Source organism: Peromyscus maniculatus, chromosome 4, assembly GCF_049852395.1.
Source record: "Peromyscus maniculatus bairdii isolate BWxNUB_F1_BW_parent chromosome 4, HU_Pman_BW_mat_3.1, whole genome shotgun sequence".
Classification (NCBI taxonomy): Eukaryota; Metazoa; Chordata; class Mammalia; order Rodentia; family Cricetidae; genus Peromyscus; species Peromyscus maniculatus.
Genome location: NC_134855.1, coordinates 96425174 through 96447547, shown reverse-complemented (window position 1 = coordinate 96447547; position 22374 = coordinate 96425174). Strand labels below are relative to the sequence as shown.

The following is a 22374-nucleotide window of genomic DNA, read 5'->3' as shown; positions in this document are numbered from 1 at the left end:
ATGGGGACTCCGGGCATCCTCAGCGGTTTTGAGGGATACATTAGGCAAGTTTGGTGAAGACAGCAGAAGACACAAAAACCGTGGCAGGCAGCCAAAGCAATGGCTGGCACATTTCAGTTAAGAAAGAAAACATGCCGACACTTTCGTTGACCCCAACGGGGAGACTCCCAGGGGTGCTGGGCCACAGACCACAGGCCCTGTGGGGTGAGGCTCTGGGTGGGCTGTGATAGACAAACTGTAGACATACACAGGACAAAGGCAGCAGCTGGCCCCAAACATGGTGACTAGACACTGCAGAACTAACAGTCCTGGGAGGCAAGGGCGCTTGTCACAAGCATCTAAGGATGGAGGAAAAAATACCCGGGGTAAATCAGGTACCTTGACCTTACCCCAGCATGCTCAACTCATCTGTCTAGACTAAAGTGTTACTTAATCCTTCCTCCTTCCTTTTTTCTCATTTTTTGAGATAGGATCTCTGCAGCCTTGGCTAGCCTCTAACTCAAGGCAATCCTCCTGCCTCATCTTCCCAAGTTCTATGATTATGGACATAAGCCATCACGCTGGGCTAAAAAGGCGATTTCACTCCTCAGTGTTAGTCAGAATAGCAATATTCACATAAGTGTTTATTTCAAAAGCTGTACTTAAAAAGCTCCAGGTACTATTTATTTCAGGTAGGTGTTACTTTGCATACCTCACCCCATTCATTAAGCCAAAAAAACTTCAAGAATTTCAAATTCACAATTAGCTCAACCTGATGGACAAAGAAGGGGACAGCATGGTTCTCAGTGACATCTCCTCTACAGTGCATGTGCTATCGTGTGAAGGCTTTCTCCCCATGCTTCCAAGTAAGAGCCGCTAGCTTCTCCAAGGTGGCTGGCTTAACATCCTGTTTCTAAGGGTCGGTGCTCTGTTGCTCAGGAGGTGGAGTCAAGTTTCCAGGTCCCTCTCTTGCAGGCCTCCATCGGCAATTTGCGAGGCTCAGGTGAGCTGAGCAATCTGAAGGTGGGCAGCGTGCTTAAGGAGGAACCCCACTCCAGCATAACTGCCCTTAGGATTTACTGCTGCAGAAGGTCGGTTTGTGTAAGGGATAGAGTCCTCGAAGACATCCTAAGTGGCTTCCTCTGGAGTTTACCCCAGGAAGAAGCCGTCTGGCCACTTGCCTTCTATTACATTTCTAAAAGCTGTTCCATTTCCTCCAGGACTATTGTGAAGTCACTAGCTTGGTCCTTACACAAGGTCTGCTGCTCCAGGAACTGCACCCTTTCTTCTTCTTTCAGCTTCAACTTGGCCTTCAAGGCCTGCAAGGGAAGGCATTCCAAAGGAAAACGCACCACAAAACTCTGGCCTCAGAAAGACGGCACCCGAACCAGAACGTGACACAGAGGAAGACCACCCAACACCAGACACCCCACTCCTACCTTGGGATTTATTTATCTGTGCTGGTCTGGGGAATGTTTTCACTCCTGTATTTAAACTAGAGCAATGAAAACCTCCATGTCTCCTGCCCCATGCTTTATCTAGGCAATCTAAAATTGTCCGGACCCAAGAATCTGTTTATTGTTAAGACAGGGTCTCACTATGTAGACCAGACTTCAAACTTAGAGAGCCTCCTGCCTCTGTGGTAAAAGGCATGTGCCACCATGCCTGGCTTCCAAGGTTTTTTTTTTCTTTTTAGTTTGTGTGTGTGTGTGTGTGTGTGTGTGTGTGTGTGTGTGTGTGTGTGTGTGTGTGTGTGTATGCCCGCCCGTTGGATGCCCATGGAGAGGAGAAAAGGGCATCAGATCCCTAGAGCTAGTATTGGAGTTAGGAGCTGCAGGAAGCAGACCTGGGACCTCTGTAAGAGCAGCAAGCACTCTCAACTGCTGAGCCCTGGAATCTGGATGTCTTGCTCAGGTCTCTCGACATAAGCTTTCTAGCATGGATTTCACATAGTCTTAACTTTGAGCAGCCTACCATGTGGACCACAGGAGCTGTGGAGAATCCCCCTCCCCGCCATCCCTGGGAACATTTCTGAGCCCTCAGGCACACAAAAAGAAAAAACTTCAGAGGAAAAGCATCCCAAACAGAAACTGATTCAGTCCAGACTCCGGGAATTTAGTGTCGGTTTCTCACTGGTGACAAGGTGTGAGGACAGTGTGAGGTGTTATCCTTAGGGGAACTGGGTTTCCTGTATTATCTGTGCAACTTTTCTATAAATCTAAAGTAATTTTAAAATAGTTTATTCAAACAAACGAATAGGAGCCAAGCATGGGGGCGGGTGAAATAGCTCAGGGGTAAACATGCCTGCCATCAGGCCTGAGGACTGTGTGGAGTCCCATGTGCTGTGGTGTGTATGGACCACATACATTCAGACATATATACACTCCCACATAACAAATAACATAAAGGCGGGGAACTGAGGTGTCTCAGCAGTTGAGTTCCCCTGTTCTAGACAACTGGAGTTGTCTTTAGCACCTAGGACAATCAGCTCACAATTGTCTGACTCCAGCTCCAGGGGCTCTGAAGCCCTCTTATGTCTTCCACGGGTACAATATGTGTACATATGTGACATACATTCACACTGACCCATACACGTAAATAAATGTTAAAAATCAAAAATAATTAAAAAAAAGAGCCCGGCATGGGGGCTCACACTCATAATCCTGCATTTAAGGGCCGAGGGAGAAAGACTGCCCTGAGTTCAAGACCAATCTGGGATACACAGCAAGACTCTATCAAAAGAGAAGAAAAGAGCAGAGCCAGGCGGTGGCAGTGCACACCTTTAATCCCAGCATTTGGGAGGCAGAGGCAGGCAGATCTCTGGGAGTTCGAGGCTAGCCTGGTCTCCAAAGTGAGTTCAAGGGCAGCCAAGGCTGTTACACAGAGAAACTTTGTCTCAATACAAACAAAAAAGAAAAGAAGGAAGGGCGAATTAGAGGGATGGCTCAACAGCTAAATGTTCTTGCAGAGGACCCAGGTTCAGTTCCCAGGACCCACATGGCAGCTCACAACTGCCTGTAACTCCAGGTCCAGGGGATCTGGTGCCCTCTTCGGACCTCCGTGGGTGGGCACCTGTTTCTCAAACATACTTACACTTCGGCAACATGAACTAACCGAAAAGAAAACTAGGAATAACTTTTCCCCCATCTGTAACTGCGGCATGACAGCAGTGCCCTGGGGTGGGTCTGCCGTACCTGTAACTCCTCCATCTGCTTCTTGGCAGTTTCATTGAAAACCTTCAGTTCATCTTGCAGCGTTTCTAGCAGCATCTGAAAGGAAAGTAGAACACATAAAGAGTTGAGTCCGGTGTGGTGGTACAAGCCTTAATCCCACACCTGGGAGGCAGAGACAGAGGGAGATCTCAGTTCAAGGCCAGCCTAGTCTACACAGTGAGTTCCAGGATAGTGGGGGCTATGTAGTGAGACCCCATTTCAAAAGTTAGGGCCAAGGGGAGAGAGAGAAACGAGTTAGATGGTAGCTACCATCCTTTCCATTCACGACAGGTACTGAGCACTGACTGAACATGCCAGGATCTCCACGGGTCCCCTTTGAGGAACCCAGCCCACCAATGAGCCAGACTCTGAATGGTGCTGCTCCTAAGAATTGTTCCTCTATACCACGGACTCCTTTCTCTAAAATTCCCTATGTCCTATTCAATCTCTTCATTTAACCAGGCAATTCCAACATCCAGACCCAAGAAGCTTGCTTCGTTACTGCAGGTTCCTTCCTTGAGATATCAAACTTATCTACTACAATGTGCTCTGTGCTGCACAGACCTTAGGAGCAAATCACCTCCGACTCAGAGGGAAGCCAGAGGTGGCTTTCTCAGATGGCACTGTGACAACTGATCTTCCTGGGGAAGAGACCAGACAAGTTTGGAAGTCTTTATGCCCAAATAAACTACCTTCCTTAGGGAAGGAACCAAAAGGAAATTATGAATTCAAACGGGCTAGACCTAGGCTTTATAGAGTTCTCAGTAAGAGAATAGGAGAGACATCTGATGAAGTGTGGAAGGTTTTTATACAAGTTCTCCCTATCAAAGGTTTTCTTGTGTACACACATGTGCATGTGTGGTGTGTCTGAAGTGCTGGAGTCAACCTTAAATGTCATGCACACTAGGTAAGCATTCTACCATTGAGCTATGTCCCCGGATTCCTGTTATGTGGGTTGGTGTGTGTGTGGTGTATGTATGTATTCCTGTGGCATATGCACACATACATGCAGTTATAAAAGCTTGTGGAGGCCAGAGACTGACATCAGGTATCTTCTTTGCTTTCAGCCTTTACAAATTATTTTTTTTTTTTTTTTTTTTTGGTTTTTCGAGACAGGGTTTCTCTGTGTAGCTTTGCGCCTTTCCTGGAGCTCACTTGGTAGCCCAGGCTGGCCTCGAACTCACAGAGATCCGCCTGGCTCTGCCTCCCGAGTGCTGGATACAAATTATTTTTATTACCCTTATTATTATGTGTGTGCATGCCACAGAATGTATGCAGAGGTCATGAGACAACTCTATGGAGTGAGTTCTTTTCATCCACCTTTCCCTTGCAGAGCTCAAACTCAAATGGCGATGTTTACATAGCAGGACCTCAGTCCACTGAGTCCATCCTAAGTCATCTGAGTAGCCTTCCCCGTCCTCAACAGTTCTAAAAACACTTATTTAATATGTGTGTGAGCACACGTGTGTGTGCACTATGGTCTGGGGGGGGGGAATGGATGGCAACTTAGGTTTTCTTCCTCCATCATGTGGGTTCTGGGGATCTATCTTGGGCTCTGAGGCTCGTAGCAAGCACCTTTACCTACTGGGCCACCTTAACAGCTCTCCACTTTTAAAAAAAGATTTATTTATCTACATGTGGGGAACGGGGATAATTCATACCACCATGGGGAGGTCAGAGGACAAACTGAAAGAGGCAGGTTCAGGGCAGCTGAACTCGGGGGTTGAACTTGGGTCATCGGGCTCGACAGTGCACACCTTCCCCTGCTAGCCCATCTCACAGGTCCGTCTCCACTTTGTTTTTTGAGACAGGGTCTCTGTGTAAAGCAGTTGGTAGGCTGGCAGGGTGATGAGCTCCAGAGCGCCACCTGTTTGCACTCCGCTACCTGCCAGCTTCCCCATGGGTGCTGGGGACGCTGTGTGGCAGGCCCTTTCCTGACCCAGCCTCTCTCTAGCCCCATTCTGTGTTTTAGTATGTCTCCAGTTCAGGGTCCCTCATAGCTTCCAGTGAGGATAAAACAACCTTTCAAGTAAAATATGCTGTAAGTACACACTCCATTTCTCCTGTCTACTATCATGGACAACCTAAGCAAGCATCTTAAAATGTGCCGAGCACCAGCCTGACTCCATCTTAAGATTAAAAGCCATCTTGCTACAAGATCAAAATAAGTTCATTCCTGCTTTGGGTAAAGCTTGGTTTGACCAGGTCTTGACTCACTTTCTGGAATCTGACACCCTATACCCTGACCCTGATCAGATGTTCTGCCCAATAATTTTGAAATGTTCAGCCAAGTTCCTACTTAACCAAAATTCTTCTGGAAACTCCCAGCCTTGAAACCCCCTAGCCTTGCAGTTTTTTGGGCTACATGAACCCACTGCCTTCTATGTTCAATGCTGTTTTCTCAAGCCCTCCTTTAGAGAGACAGTCCTGTCCAACAGAAAAGAAAACTTGCTTAGTTGGACCCAGGACTCTGGTAATGTATTTACTCTCCTTTGGCGGGAGCTGCACTGGGCCCTGGCTGAGGGCCTGCCCATCCACACCCTTGCCCTCACCATGGAGTCCGTGTGATCTGGGGCAGGTTCCCGCTGTGATGCCAGGGTCTCGTTGCCTAAAACGGATGGATACAACACAGTCAGCCTCACATGGGAACCACACCTTAACCAAAGGGGAAAGAGCCCTCCACGGACAGGCCATGCGTATTTCGGAGGGATGCTTCTCAAATGCCTGTTCCGGGAAGCTCTCTCCTGACCATGTCACCCCCACCTGCCCTCAGAGCTGTGATTTCTCCAGAGCTGCCTCTCCAGAGGTGCACATGGCCACAGCCTACTCTGTTCTGCTTCTCTCCGGAGAAACTTTCTCCAGAGGAAATGCATGTGTTACTTTTCATTTTGTTTACAATATATAAAACTACTTTCAAAATCTTTCAGGCCTTAAAAGTCATCATCTCTGGTAACTGTGGCGGTCTGAATGAGAAGGGCCCTCATGGGCTCATACATCGGATGCTTAGTCACCAGAGACTAGAATAGGTGTGGCTCTACTTAAAGATTAGGAGGCAAGGTCTTGGAGGAGGTGTGTCACTGGAGCGGGCTTTGAGGTTTCAAAAGCCCATGCCAGGCCCAGTCTCTCTCTCTCTGCCTACGGATCACACGGAGCTCTCAGCTCCTGCGCCACTGCCTGCCTGCATGCCACCATCCTTCCAACCATGATGGGGTCTTAGGCTCTGAAACTGTAAGCAAGCCCCAGTGAAATACTTCCTTTTATAAAGACTTGCTCAGCCACAGTGTCTCATCACAGCAATAGACCAGAGCCTAAGACAGTATATGTAGCATACAGTGAAAATAGTGGGCTGGGTGTGGCATTCCCTGTCTTTCAACTCCAGCACCCAGGAGGCTGAGGCAGGAAGAGTCAATGTTCAAAGTCTGCATGAGTTACCTAGTAAGGCCTTGTCTCAAAGGCTTTGCTTCCCCCTAAAAACCTATTCTAGTACCAGGGGATTAAGTACAGCTTGAGGTGACCTCCATGATCCTTCCAACCATGATGGGGTCTTAGTCTCTCACAAATTCACTTAGTCTTTGGACAAATTCACTTTGTGGCGGGGCGGGGAGAGAATCGAGCCCAGGGTCTTCCACATCCTAAGCACATGCCCTTTCACTGAGCTATACCCCACCCAGGAGTCACACGGCAGGCAGGCACTGTGAAGAAGCCGACTCAGGAACCACTGAGACAGAATCCGCCCTCCTGTCACCTGAGCAAGTTACCTTGTGAGCTCTACCGCCCTGGAAAGAGACACAATGCTTCTGGTCTCCTTGCAAGCTCATACCTGCTGGCACCTAATGCGTGAATCAGGGCTCAGCTCAGAGACGTGTCTCTCCACAGTCACCTGAAATTCTATCCGTCAGGCAGAAATGGACATTTCCTAAGAACATCAGGAAACACTCAAAAATCTTTAGGGCTTGCCTAGGCAGCTCCTGCACCCACAGGGCAAAGATCCCCTGCTGCCAGCGTAGCCCCGGGAAGGGCACCCGTAGTGTGTGCCGCCTCTCACCTGGGTTGAGGCCTTTGCTCTCCAGAATTGCTAAGCAGTTATCCTGAAACTTCTCCAGGAGCTCCACCTTCTGGGTCAGGTCCTTCAGCTCTCCCTGTGGAGCGGCAACAGACAATTCAGAGCCGGCCCGAGTGGGAGGACTTCCTCGCTTGCACTCTGGGTGAGCCACAGCAGGAGTCCACCTGGTCGTCCAGGGGCCGCTGAGGAGTCAGGACTCGGTGGGCTTCGTACCTGAGTCTCCATCAACTTCTGGTGCAGCTGCTTGTTGACGGCCTCCAGGAGCTGGTTCTTATCCTTCCACTCGTCCTCTGGTTTCAGCTTAGTCAACGGTTTGTAGCTAAGATAAAGTTGTAATATGATGGGGTGCAGGGTTTAGGAGTACCTGCCACTGAGTTATTCAAATGGGTTCCCATCCCGGCTTCCTGACAGTGGCCTGTAACCTGAAGCTGTTTCCTCATGTCGAGAATGAAGACAATACCTCCCTTTCAGAACATTACTGTAAGACTGAGAGTCCATGGACCATGCTTAACATCTGCTGGCACACGGCAAACGTAATCAACGGCTGTCATCCTTAATATTAAATCTTCACTTTGAAGGTCCCGAGTTTTCAAAAAAAGTGTGTGTGTGTGTGTGTGCGCGCGCGCGCGCGCATACACATAGCATGTATATACGTGCATGCACATGCAGAGGCCAGAGCAGGACCTGAGGAATCTTCCCTTACTGCTCTCCATTTTGCTCCCTTGAGACAGGATCTCTTTCTGAATCTGAAGCTCGCCTAGACCACCAGCCAGTAAGTTCCCAGGGTCTACCCGCTTCCCCTCCTAATTCTGCAGCTCAAGGCAGGTGCGGCCACGCCCAGGTGGGGTTCCAATGAGGCCTTCACACTTGCATAGCAGGCCCTCCTACCCACTGAGCCATCTCCCCAGCCCTGAAACCGTGTGTGTGGGGGGGTGGGGTGGGGTGGGGGGGTGGGGGGTGGTTCTCTGCATCCACACCTGTCTCCACCCTCATCCTCTGCATCCACACCTGTCTCCACCCTCATCCTCTGCATCCACACCTGTCTCCACCCTCATCCTCTGCATCCACACCTGTCTCCACCCTCGCAGCCCACCCCAGCCTCACCTCTTCTTCACGCTCTTCCTGCTGACGGTCTCTGCAGCTCTGACCTGCCTAGGAAGCGGAATCAAAGCTCATCAGAGAACCACAGTGCTGGGTGCTAGGAATAAGGTGCAATGGGGGCTCGGCTTCACTGCTGTTCTGAAACAGGGTCAGGACTCCCAATCCCCGTCTCCGCCTCTCCTGCTCTGGGAATACAGGTGTATGCCTCCATACCCGGCTTACGAGATTCGAGTTTCGGAGGAAAGAGCCAGAGTACATCCAAGCACCCAGGCTGCGGCCCGAGGGCCCATTCACGTTGTGGCATTTAGGACTTGTGCACAGCCAGGTGCTGCAGCTGCTGCAGTCAGAGCAGTGTGGCAGAGGAAGTCTGGTTTTCTCAGGACCCTTACTGTGTCTCTTCAGAAAGAGCAACAGAGGATCCTCACAAACAGTTCAGGAGCCCCATTTTGTTTGTATGAGGCAAGCACTCCCATATTCTATTATTTTCCCTTTTAGATTTTTTTTTTTTTTGAGGGAGTATTTTGAGACAGAGTCTCATTATGTCGTTCTGGCTGTCCTGGAACTCACTACGTAGACCAGGCTGGTCTCAAACTCATAGAGATCTGACTGCCTCTGCCTTCCAAGGGCTGGGATTACGGTGTGTACCATTATGCCTGGCTTTAGTTTTTTTAATTTATTTTTATTTACTTATTTTATGTGTATGGGTGTTTTGTCTACAGGTATACAAGTGCATCAAATATGTGCCTGGTATCAACAGAAGTCAGAAGAGGATGCTGGATCCCCTAGAACTGGGTTCGGGGTGGTTGTGAGCCACCATGTGGATGCTGGGAACCAAACCAGGGTCCTCTACGTGAGCAACAAGTGCTGAGCCATCTCCTTAGGCTCCGTTCCTACACTTCTGGTGCTCAGCAATTTCTAGAAAGATTAATCTCCCCCTGTCCCTCCTCCTCTCTGCTGGAGAGTCAACCCAGGCCCTTGAACATGCAAGGCAAGCACTCTGGCACTGAGCTCCAACCCCTACCTCTAGCAAGATGTTCTACCCAGACGCCAACCATCTGCTCTTACCCATTCTCTCGTCTCGCTTTGGTGGCCTTTGTAACATCAGGATCTGAACCTCCTGGATGAAGATGTCTAAACACGTCAGCTTCTTTGGACTTAACAGGTAGTTTAGAAGTAGCTCGAGTCTGTGCATCTGAAAGGGAAGACACGAGTGAACCACAGCATCATGCCTCAGCAGCGGCCTCCCCATGCCACACAGAGCCTCCTTACCAGTATCATAAGCCCTTATTCTCATACTGTCCAGTTTCAGTATAGGAACAGAAATTGTTTCCAAAGAAAAAGACTACGCTAACTGGCTTTAGAAACTAAGATTCTTTTCTATTTTTTGACGATACAGTTCTTACTCTTTCTCTCTGAGTGGCCTTGAACTCGATATGTAGAGACTGTTCCTGACTTACAGCAATACTCGTGACTCTGCTCCAAATGCAAGGATTGCAGGTGCGCACAATTCATCACAAGTGATTGCTCAGTGTACCTGACGACACATCAAACTGACAGGCTAGAGGTATGTGAACCTGGAGGCCTATATAAGCAAAGAGCTGGAGGCAAGGCCGAGTTAGTGGGAGAACCCAGCTGGAACTGACCGTCCCGAGGCTCCCACACCCACCCTCCCCAGACAACATCTAGCTGCTTTCTCTTAAGTGTTGCTTACTTTCAACAAAATGTCTTCCCAACAACATGGAGACATCTTTATGTCCTGGTGCCTAGTAAAGATCTGGCATAAGACCAAAGTTCAAGAACCAACAAGTGGAATAGATGAACAGATCAGCTATACAGCCTAAATGCCCTGTCCCTGTGAACGATCTCCCCTCCACCTTCCCTATGCCAGGCTCTTGCCCTTCTGCCACGCTTTTACTCTGTTGGGCCCTCTGTAAACTTAAGAGGTTCCTGCTGATCTCCTTACTGGGCCAGGCTGGGACTCATCCACCCCCCCCCACATGTCATTAGCACACAGGTCACACTAGCGTTTACATGCCACAGCACCTGTCATGCCCACCCCCAAGCGTTTCTATTTCTTTCCAGCTCAGGGTTTTCTGGATGACACTACTTGACTCTGTTCACTGTAGAATGGCTCCTTTAAGCTGGATCCAGGTTAAAAGCCACACCAATTAAATAATTAAGTTGAAGAAATGAGGTATAAAGTACTGGATCATATTGTATTTAATAAAAATTTTATTCAAATAACTTGCTGCACAATAATTTGAAGTAAATATATAATTCCTCAGGCTAACACATTTTGTTTATAGGTACAATTTATAGGGCACCAGAACTCTAGTTTCAATATTCATAACACTATGCAAATATTAAACGGGTTCTTTGGAGGTATCTTTCAGAAGTTACTTTGTGCTACTATCGGTCTTATCTCAAATAGTAGTAAGTAAAACACAATAATATATCTAGTCCATGTAAAAGAGTTCATAGGAAATTGAAAAAAAACAACAACAACAAAACGAATTCATTAATTGTAATCAGCTCCAACAACCTGTTTCTGCTGAGCCCTGAGGATTGCACTGCAGAAAAAAAAAGTCAGTAGAATTTAACAAAGATTGTCTCCTAGAAAGGAGGCACCAAGGAGAACTGGATGGCCCATGTAAAGAAGAGCATTTGTCAAACTTGTTTATTCAAACTCCTCTCCGAAAGGTCTTGCTGTATAGCCCTGACCGGCTGGGAGGATAAGTGTGCACCAAACCCAGTTCCAATTTCTAGCTTTCTATCTCCTTTGTAGGTGAAGACCTAAAATCCTTAGAACTGTTGCAGCACACGTGATCATGAAGCTGGGACCGTGGAGAGATGAAAACCTGGGGTTTGGCTAGGAAGGCTGGCCACTGCCAGCTGTCCAGGGACACTGTGAGGGAGGAGGCAAGGCTGCAGAGGTCTGGAATCCTGGCTCTGAGCAGTGTGCCTCTGCTGATAAGGAGGTTTTGAGGAAAACAGGGCAAAGAAAATCACCCTTTAAACCTGGCAGAAAAGCCTACTTTCCTTCAGAGACCAATCCTGCCTACCACTGCGCTTCAACCAGCTGCACGGAATTATCTGGAAAGCGATGGTAAAGGCTGCTCCGCAATCCCTCACAACAGCTGCGGGGTGCCAGGGCCATCTTCTACGCTATGATCTTGACATTAGGCAGTACAACCACTACAGACCCCACCAGATGACTTTCAACCACAAGAAAATCAACACAGACCAAGACGGAAACGCAACTACAAATTGTTATCAGTCATGCCTCCCGCCTCCTTTCAAGGCTGTCAGTAACCGGCTAGGACTGGCTCTCTCTCAATCTACTCAACACACAGCGACGGCGTGCTCAGGAGAGCCACTGTGCACCTGTGCACCTGTGAACGGGAACAAGGGATCCCGGTGCTTTCTCCCACGATCCTACTCTTCAAATGAGGCTCTTCTCTGACAGCAAACCCACACCTGCAAGACAACCAACCCTAATCTGGAAGTAAAAAGGAGAATTGCTTAAAAAGCAATTTCTAGGGCTGAAGAGATGGCTCAGCACTTAAAAGGGAGAAGAACTACTCTTCCAAGAGGACTGGAGTTTGATTCCATGACCCACATCAGGTGCCTCACAACTTGCCTTTAACTCCAGCTCCAGGGAATCAAGATCCCTGACCTCCCTTGGGCACCTTATATGCACACGCACGCACACGCCGGGGGCAGCGAGCCTGCAATCTCGGCATGCAGGACTTGCTGTAGGAAGATCGCTCCAAGTTAATGTTAGCAGGGCTACAATGGTGAAAACCTAGCTTTAAAAAGGGAGAGATGGCTCAGAGGTTAAGAGCACTGCTTGTTCTTCCAGACGTCCTGAGTCAATTCCCAGCACCCACATGGTGGCTCACAACCATCTGTAATGAGATCTGGTGCCCTCTTCTGGCCTGCAGGCATTCATGCAGGCAGAACACTGTATATAATAAATAAGTTTTAAAATAATAATAATAATAATAATAATAATAATAATAATAATAATAATTTAAAATAATATAGCAGGGCGGTGGTGGCGCACGCCTTTGATCCCAGCACTCGGGAGGCAGAGCCAGGCGGATCTCTGTGAGTTCGAGGCTAGCCTGGGCTACCAAGTGAGTTCCAGAAAAGGCGCAAAGCTACACAGAGAAACGCTGTCTCGAAAAACCAACCCCCCCCCCCACCAAAAAAAAAAAAAAAAAAAAAGAATAAAAAGAAAAGTGAGGCCAGGCACTGAGCATGGTGGCACATGCCTTTAATTCCAGCACCCAGGAGGCCGAGGCGGTGTCTCCGTGAGTTCGAGGCCAGCCTACATAACGACTTCCCCCACCATCACTACATCATATAAAAAAGCTATTCCTTAAACCACAACCAACAATTTGGATCTAACAGGAAAACGCAGAAGTGGGTGGGGTCAGGGATAGGAACAGGAACTCTTTCTCAAATGTGTTGGTCGCAAGCATACACACAGCACAGCCTGGTTTGGGGTGAGGCGCAGGCAGGCGTCAGAGCTAACCGAACGCCGCCCGAACACACACAGATTTCGATCCTCTACCCCTGGCTTAGGACACGGAGCCAGCCCGTGGCGGTGTGAGCGCTCACCTGCGGGCAGGCCGCCGATCGGCATCGAGTGGGGCTGCGCGTCGCACACCGTCTTAGCACTGGCCATCGTAGCCGGGTGGCTCGGCTGGACCCTAGAAGATGCAATGGGATTAGCCGCGCCGGGGCCCCGCCCCGCCAGCCAGCCCGTCCGCCCGCCCGCAACCCAGCCCCGGGCCCGTATAGCCGAACCCCGGCGCCAGCTCCTCCCGCTCGCAGTCCTCTTCGTTTCCTTTCAAAAGAGGCTCCGCATCAACCGCCCAGCCGCCGGCAGAGCCTGCCGCCACGCTTTCAAAAGGAAACATCCGGGGGCTGGGCGAGAGGGGGCGTGGCTCCGAGTCTGTAGGCCGCCCTGTTGTACGGAAAACTGTCTCCTGCACCGCGGCCTCGGGAGCCGCCATGCTGTACGGAAGGTTCCAGCCGTGCTGCCCGAACCCGCGGGTCACCCCGCGGCCAGGGACGCACTCAGCAGGCTTGAATGGGGCTAGGGAGCCACTGTGTCACATTCCTGGCTGAAGGCGGAAACGTGAGCTCTCTTAGCGTCCAAGTCACAATCCTCTTTATTTGTTTTTGATTGTTAAGGATCCTGCCAGGAGTACAGGTGACCTGAATAAAAACGGAGCAGCAGCCATGTATATATACCAAGAGGGTAGATGGGTTGGGGAGCAAATACCAGGACTAACTTTAGTTCTGACATCTTGGAGTTTACAGTCTAGGAAAGACACTAAACAGATAATTGCAAATACATATTTACCATCCATGGTAAGACAATGAAGGAAAAACCACAAAATGCTGAGAGAGAAAAGCCAGGAATTGTCTAAAATTGGGGAAAACAGTTTAAATTGGGATGATTGAGGCCCTGATGGTTCACAGCTGTAATTACATCACTCAGGAGGCTGCTGCTGGGGAACTTCTGTTTTCAAGGTCAGCCTGGGCTACATGGCGAATTCCAGGCCAGTCGGAGCTACAGCACAGTAAAATCTTGTCTAAATAAAGATTTAGTGTAGGTGGACTTTTCTGACCCTACAGCCCCTCCCCACAGAGACTTAACATTAATTATAAACGCTTGGGGGTTAGCTTGGGCTTGCTTTTTAACTAGCTCTTCTAACTTAAATCAACCCATTTCTATTCACCTAGGTGCCGCCTGACGCTCCTTTTGAGACTCTGACCTTCTTCTTCCCAGCACCCTCCTAGTCTGGCTCTCCTGCCCAGTCTCTTCCTGCCCAGCTATAGGCCAGTCAGCTCTTTATTAACCAACGAGAGTAATACATATTTACAGTGTGCAAAGATTGCTCCACAGCAATTTAGGTATGTTTGATTTGGGAAAGATGAGTGTTAGTTAATCTCATGAACACTGAGAAGGGCAAAGCTCTAAGGCAGAAATGAGTTTTTCTCTTAATGGAACTGAGAGATAGGAGAAATGTACAGATAAAACTGGGGGATAAAAATTAAAGTGGGCTGGGAGGTGGTGGTGGTGCACTCTGAAGATGTGTCTTTACGAAGGTGCCTTCTGATTGGTTTAATAAGGAGCCAAATGGCCAATAGCTGGGCAGGAAGTATAGACGAGACTTCCAGGTACAGAGAGTACTCTGGAAAGAAGAGAGGCAGACTGAGTTGGACACACAGAATGGGAGAGAGGTAAAAGCCACATGGTAGAATGTAGATTAATAAAAATATGGGTTAATTTGAGTCATGAGAGCTAGTTAGGAACAAGCCTAAGCTATAGGCCAAGCTTCCATAATTAATAATAACTCTCTGTGTCATTATTTGGGATTGGTGGCGGAAAAGAAAGTGTCTACACCACACAACAGTGCTGCTGAGGGGTTTCTTTTGCTTTTGAGGTCTGGCTTCATATAGCCCAGGCTGGACTTGAACACCTGATCCTCTGTTGTATGATATTTTGTTTGTGTTCTGACACATAAAGCTTGCCTGGAGATCAGAGGGCAGAACTAGCCACTAGATAACCATAGAGGCCAGGCAGGGGTGGCACACACCTTTAATCCCAGCACTTGGGAGGAGGAAGCAGGAGGATCAGGAGTTTAAGGCCACCCTGGGCTACGAGATTGAACCAGTCTAAAAGAGAAACAGCCAGTCGGTGGTGGCACATGCCTTTAATCCCAGCACTCGGGACAGGAATATAAGGTGGGTAGGGACAGGATTGCCCCCATTTAGTCTGAGGATTTGTAGAGACAGGATCCCCCCATTTGGTCTGAGATTCAGAGAGGTAAGAAGTCACCCTTGATACCTGACTCCAGGTTTTTATTGTTAAGACTAATTAGGATAATGCTACAATCCTCCTGCCTCTACTGCCCAAGTACTGGTATGAAAATCATGTGTCACCATGCCTGGCCCAAAATAAATTTAAAAAATGATAAACTACAGAGTGTGGTGACTCATGCCCATAATTATAGCACTTGAGAGGTGAAGGCCAGAGGGTTACTTCATGTTCAAGGTCAGTGTTGGCAGCATAATGAATTCTAGGCCAGTGTCTTAGGATTTCTATTGCTGTGATGAAACACCCTGACCAAAGGCAACTTGGGGGTAAAATGATTTATTTCAGTCACACTTCCATATCACAGTTCATCATTGAAGGCGGTCTGTTGTGGGATATTTGTACACTGTGTGAAGATGTATTGCTGTGATCGGTGTAATAAAAAGCTGAACAGCCATTGGCTAGGCAGGAGGTATAGGCGGGATTTCCTGGAAGAGGAAGGAAGAGAAGGGGGGTCTAGGCACGCAGGAGATGCCAGGAGACACAGAGAAGAAACAGGAAGTGCAAGATGTGAGAGAAGTAACACCACAGCAGTCAGAGCAGGGACTCCAGGTAGGGTAGGAACCTAGATACGGAGGCCATGGAGGAGGCTGCTTACTGGTGTGCTCCTCTAGGCTTGCTCAGCTGTCGGTGGATTTTCCTTTGGGCTGCCAGCTCACAAAAAACAACACGGAGACTTCTTATTAATTATGGAAGCTCAGCCTGTAGCTTAGGCTTGTCCCCCTAGCTCTTACAACCTAAATTAATCCATTGATATTAATCTACATTTTGTCTTGTGGCTTTTTATCTTTCTTCCACCTTACACCTCCTGCTTCCTCTCTGTGTCTTCTAGTGTCTCTCCCATGCCTTGATTCATCTCTCCTTCTTTCTCTGCCTGGAAGTCCTACCTAACCTCTTCCTGCCTAGCTATTGGTCATTCAGCTCTTTATTAAACCAATCAGAAGGCGCCTTGACAAAGACACATCTTCACAGTGTACAAAAAGATTATGCCACAGCACTCAGTCTGCTTTCTTACAATACCCGGGACCATCAGCCCATAAGTGACCCCACCCACAATGGGCTGGGTCCCCCTCCATCCATCACTAATTAGGAAAATGCTCTACAGACCTGCCTACAGCCTGATCTTATGGAGGCATTTTCGCAATTGAGGTTCCCTCCTCTCAGAAGACTCTAGCTTGTGTCAAGTTGACATGAAACTAGGTTGCACAGCTAGACAGGATGAGTCCTTGTCTTGAAAAATAATTTTAAAGACCAGTGAGATGGCTCAGTGAGTAAAGACACCTGTCTGCAAGCCTGACAACTTGAATTCATCGCCCTGGACCCACATTGCGGAGAATTACTGCCATGCCCTCTTCCTCCACACAAGTGCTGTGGCACACGAGTGACCCCCCAAACAATAAATAAACGTATGTTAAACATTATTATTATTTTTTCCAGAGCTGAGGACCAAACCCAGGGCCTTGCGCTTGCTAGGCAAGCGCTCTACTACTGAGCTAAATCCCTAACCCCTAAACATTATTTTTTTTTTTTGGTTTTTCGAGACAGGGTTTCTCTGTGTAGCTTTGCGCCTTTCCTGGAGCTCACTTGGTAGCCCAGGCTGGCCTTGAACTCACAGAGATCCGCCTGGCTCTGCCTCCCGAGTGCTGGGATTAAAGGCGTGCGCCACCACCGCCCGGCTTAAACATTATTTTTAAAAGGACCCTCTGGCTTGTTTTTAGTTGATGGCCAGTTTTTTGTTCGTTTAAGACAAGGTCTCTCACTGCTATGCAGCCCTGGCTGGTTTGGAACTTACCATGTAGACCAGGATGGCCTTAAACTTAGAGAGATCCACCTGCCTCTGCCTCCTAAGAGCTAGAACTAAAGGTGTGTGCCATCATTTCTGGCTCTTGTCTTTGGGTTTTTGTTAGTATTTATTTGGTTTGGTTTTTGCTCACAATTTTAGATAATTGTAAGGGACATAATTTCAGTGCAGTACAGATTTCGTATGATTTTATGCATTCATATATTTTTCTTGGCGTTCTGTTTGTATATACTTTCTGTTATTGTGTCCTCATGGGTGGGGGCTAGAATCCAGAACTTTGATTATGCCAGGCAAGTGTTCTACCTTTAAACTACATCCTCAGCCCCCCATTGCCATTTGTACAGATACACACGCATGCACGTGTACACACACACACACACACACACACACACACACACACACACACACACTGCAATTTCTAAACTGTTGATTTCATCCACTGATTTTTTTTTCCAATCTCAAACATCTTAGTTTTCACAACCACCAGTTCAAGGTGGATATTTTTATACACTCCAAATCTCTGCTTACAACATATGGAAGAGAGCTGTAATAACCACTTGTCTTGGTCTAATTATCACTTACGTGTCAATTTGGGCTTCATTTCTATTGATTTTCCCTCGGGATGGGTCATTTTTGTCTTGTTGGTAATTGTGTATCTAGAGACTCCAGACATTGTGAATTTTGTTTTGTGGGGCTGGTTATTTTTGGGTTTATATAAATATTCTTGAGCTTTTCTGGGATGCATTTAGCTGCTTAATGAGAGTTTCCTCTCTCCTAGTCTGTTTTAAGATTTGATAGCTTAGAACTGAGGGTGTAACTCAGTGGTAGAGCGTGTGCTTAGAATGTGTGAGGTTGGGGGCTGGAGAGACGGCCCCGCTGTTCATGGAGCATTTGACTCTTCTAGAAGACCCAAGCTCCTAGCACCAATATGGGGAGGCTTACAGCTGCCTGTAACCCCAGCTCCAAGAGATCTGACATGCTCCCCTGGACCAGGGATCCTCACATAGATGTGCACATATTTACATACAAACACATATAGATACACAGACAGACATAGAATTTAAAAGATAATAAAATAAATAAAACAACATCAGCAAAAAAGAATGTGTAAAGTCTTGCATTCAGCCCCAAACACCAAAACAGAGTGGAAGGGCCGGGTGAGCTGGTGAGGCCTTTAATCTCAGCACTGGGAAGGCTGGGGCTGGTGGGTCTCTTAGGAATTTGAGGCCAGCCTGTTCTACACAGCAACGTCCAGGCCAGTCACGGCTACATAGTGAGACTCTCGGGTAAAGAGAGAGAGAGATGTAAGAGTTGGGTGGAACTGAGCCGTGTGTAGGCCGGGCCTGAGGACCCTTCCCCACAGCTGAGGGAGTTTTCCATCTGGCTGGTGGGAACAGGCGCCACTCAGGTCTTATGTGAGTAGTGGCATCTTCATTATTTTTGGTGGATTTTCCCTTGGATTTGAGTAGTTTCCTCCGTCTTAGATGAGGGTCTGTGGCTGCCTGAACGCTCCTGAAGCTGGAGGATGACGTTTGTGAGGCCCCAGAATTCTCTCTTTGTACTTTCTAGTATTGTGTTCTGAGCACTACCCACTTGGCTCCCCAAAATCTGAACTGGCACCCAAGGCTCCACAGTCCTTGTGGCTTTGTCCCAGCTCCCCCTCCCTGTTGCACGCCTGGAATCTCAGCAGTAAACTGGGGTGCTCCTGGGCCTGGCCTTCCTTGATTCTTATCTGGCAGGGATCACTGGTCTTTGTGGTCTGATGTCCAGGGTTGTGAATTCCGCCATTTTCTGGCTTTTGCTGTTGGGGTGGTTGGTTCAGACAGGGTGGTAAATCTGGTCACTGATCCCCTCCATTTTTGTTGAAAAGGAAAGTTTTGTTAAATCTTATTTGTTTGTTTGTGTTTGTTTATTTTTGAGACAGGGTTTCATTATGTAACCCTGGCTAGTCTGAACTGCTCTGCAGACCAGGCTGACCTTGAATGCATGAAGAGCCACCTGCTAATATGCCTGCCTCTGCCTCCCTAGTTCTGGGACTAAGGGTATGACCCACCACATCTGGCTCTGTTTTATTTTATTTTTAAATATTTTTTTTTTCTGTGTATGAGTGTTTGCCTGCCTGTATGTTTGTGCATCATGTGCATGCCTGGCACCTACCGAGGTTGGAAGAAGGCAGTGGATTCCCTGGAACTGTAGTTACAGATATATAGGCAGACTGCCAGTTCCCAAATAACCAATATGGAGACTCAATGTTAATTATAAATGCTTGGCTAATAACTCAGGCTTGTTACTAACCCAACTCTTAGATTTTAAATTAAGCCATATTTCTCATCTACCCTCTGCCAAGTGGCAGTACCTTCTTTCAACACGGCATGTTCATCTTGCCTCCCTCTGCCTCTGCCTGTCGACTCTTCTCACTCTGCCCTTCTTCTTCCCAGAATTCTCTCTGCCCTGAAAATTCTGCTTAGCTTTTTATTAACAATGTCAGCTTTTTATTAACAATGAGGGCAGCACATATTTACAGTGTACAAATATTGTCCCACAGTACAGATGGCTATGAGCTGCCATGCTGGGAACTAACTTGGGTTAGTTTGGAAGAGCAGCAAGCAGCTCTTAACCACTGAGCCATCTCTCTAGACCCACTGATTTGTTTTTTTATAGCACTGGGAACCAAACTCAGAGCCTTGCACATGCTAGATGTATCAGAACTTTAAATATGTTCTTGCTTAAACTATGGAGCAGACTGAGATGATTCTATTTGGAGAATAAATGATCACCATATGCTTTCTTTACAAGCCACCTTCCCCCCTCCCCCGCTGCTGAGGATAGAACCTGAGGCCTCACGTACACATCAGGCAGATGCTCTATTACTAACCTACATCCCTTGTTGTTTTGAGACAAAGTCTTGCTAGATAGCCCAGCCTGGCATTAAACTTGTGGTCCTCATGTCTGAGATGACAGGAATGTACTACCATGCCTGACCCAATCCTCCTTTTCTAATCTACTAGCCAAATGAAACTAATTTTCCATAAGAAAGATTTTATTTTCCTATTCAGATAAATGTGGCTAATACACACCCTCTATTAACCTTACTTCTAAAGATTTATTTTTATTATTTTTAATTATGTGGCTGTATGGGTATTTAATATGTGAGTGCAGGTGCCTGCTGAGGCCAGAGATGTTGGATTCCCCTGAGTTACAGGTTATTGTTAGTGCTCAATTTCCCAGAACTCAGGTCCTCTGGAAGAGCAGTATGACACTCTTAACTGGTAAAGGCATCTCTCCAGCCTTTCAACCTTACTTTTATTTTTATTTTTTTTAATGCCAAATGCTGTTTATTGAAGGAGGGAAGAGGTCTTAAATACAGGCTTACAGCACAGTGGGAGAAGAGGTGGTGGTGGTGCAGAACTTGCTACTGATGTATTACAATCTTGTATCTAAGCTGTTAACGCCCATTATGCAGGATACACAGACAAGGAACTTCCCTTAAGCATTCAGGAGCGTGGAACCCGGGAGGGAATTAGCATAGGGAGAATATCAAGGTCAAGGCCAGCAAGCAAGGCAACAGTTACCCAAAACGGGGGCCAGGGACCTACAGGTCCCCCTTTTACTAAAAAATGAGCTTCTGACTTAGGTTGCATGGGATGTCAGCAGGTCACCTTACCGTCATGGAGACATCAACCTTACTTTTAAAGCTGGATTGTTTTGAAGGTATGCTGAGGATTTGAACCTAGGGCTACACACATGCTAGGCAAGCACTTTTCCACTGAGCTATACCCGAAGCCGTCATCAAGTCAAACGCTTTTTGACAAAGGTCTCACTATATTGGCCAAGCTAGTCCTGAACCTGAGGCAAGCTTCCCGCCTCTGCCTCCTAGTGTTGGGGCTACAGATGCTCTCTACCATCCCCAGCAAAGCGGAATTCTTTTTCCCCAAGGAGGACACTATGTAGGGGCAAGCACACTTGCTTCATGGTGTTCGTGTGGAGGTCAGAGGACGATTTCGTGGAGTCTCTTCTCTCCTTCCACCTGTATGTGGGTTCTGGGGATGGAACTCAGATTGTCAGTCTTGTGTGGCAATCTCTCACGTGCTGAGCCATCCCACCCACCCCAAACTGAAGTGGTTTTCCTGTTGCTGTTGTTTTCTGAAAAACAAAACTCTCCAGCCCCACTTGTGTGTGTGTTTGTGTGTGGGTATGTACACACGAGAGTCGAGATTCAGTGCCCCCGGAGGTGTCAGATATTTTTGGAGCTCACTGGAACCAGAGTTACAGGAAGTTGTCAGCTTCCTCATGTGGGAACATGGAGAACTGATCCTCTGCACGAGTCTATAGACCAGGCTGGCCTCGAACTCACAGAGATCTGCCTGCCTCTGCCTCCCCAGTGCTGGGATTAAAGGTGTGCCCCGCCGCCACTGCCAGGCTCATCCCTTTGTATTTGTTTGTTTGTTTTGGGACAGGGTTTCTCTGTGTGGAACTCTTTCTGTAGACCAGGCTGGCCTCCAACTCAAAGTGATCAGCCTGCCTCTGCCTCCTGAGGGCTGGGATTAAAGCCGCGGGCCACTGCCTGGCTCCACCCCCTGTATTCTGAAACAGGAGGCTGGTAACAGCCACAGGGCTGCCCCTTTGGGAGTTCTCAGGGAAGTTTTTCTACATTTTGTTCTTGCTCCAAGAGCTCATCATATGCAACTCTCCTGTCCAGAATCACCCGAGTCAGAGAGACAGGGGAAGTTCTATAAGAAAGCAGTCTTATTGCTCAGTCCTCTGAGCCAGTCATGAGGAGAAAGGCAGTAAGCAGCATCCTCCATGGCCTCTGCATCAGTTCCTGCCTCCAGGTTCCTGCCCTGCTTGAGTTCCTGCCCTCACTGCTTTTGATGACGAACTGTTGTATGGAAGTGTGAGTGAAATAAACCTTTTCCTCCCCAAGTTGCATTTGGTCCTGGTGTTTCATCACGGCAATAGTAACTCTGACTAAGACAAGAGACAATGCTAAAAGTTAATGTCCCGAAAACTCAGTGTCCCCCACTGTCCCAAAAAGTCTTCACATCCCTGAAGAGCACCAGCTCTTGTCTGAAGGACTGCCATGCAAAGGGCAAGGAGACATTGCCGGCAACATGATTGTTTCCTTCATCATCACAGAAAGGATGGGAGGGATCCAGGACACGGCAGAGGCAGGAAGTCAGCGATTTGATAGCCTCCTACCTGAGGGTGGGAGGGCAGGATCCCCCCCTTTCTTTTAAGGATTTATTTTTACTATTTTTAATTATGTGTATTTGTGTGTGTGTGTGTGTGTGTGTGTGTGTGTGTGTGTGTGTGTGTGTGTGTG

General features: G+C 47.9%; 1 protein-coding gene across 1 annotated transcript; it reads right to left on the bottom strand.

Moving 5' to 3' along the window:
- Window positions 1-590: 590 nt before the first annotated feature.
- Knstrn (kinetochore localized astrin (SPAG5) binding protein) lies at window positions 591-13483 on the bottom strand. The gene is made up of 9 exons (XM_006979220.4): window positions 13171-13483; window positions 12982-13073; window positions 9421-9547; window positions 8359-8406; window positions 7468-7573; window positions 7237-7330; window positions 5744-5799; window positions 3174-3248; window positions 591-1298 (listed from the first exon to the last, which is right to left on the bottom strand). The coding sequence occupies exons 1-9, from the start codon at window positions 13377-13379 to the stop codon at window positions 1167-1169; spliced, it is 939 nt and encodes a 312-aa protein (XP_006979282.2). The 5' UTR covers window positions 13380-13483; the 3' UTR covers window positions 591-1166.
- Window positions 13484-22374: the final 8891 nt, after the last annotated feature.

Coding starts and splice junctions, on each gene's coding strand:
- Knstrn (XM_006979220.4), bottom strand. CDS start 13,379: ATGGCGGCTCCCGAGGCCGCGGTGCAGGAGACAGTTTTCCGTACAACA. Junction 7,331..7,467: donor AGAAGTTGATGGAGACTCAG/GTACGAAGCCCA, acceptor GCCGCTCCACAG/GGAGAGCTGAAGGACCTGAC. Junction 3,249..5,743: donor CAGATCACACGGACTCCATG/GTGAGGGCAAGG, acceptor CTTTCCTTTCAG/ATGCTGCTAGAAACGCTGCA.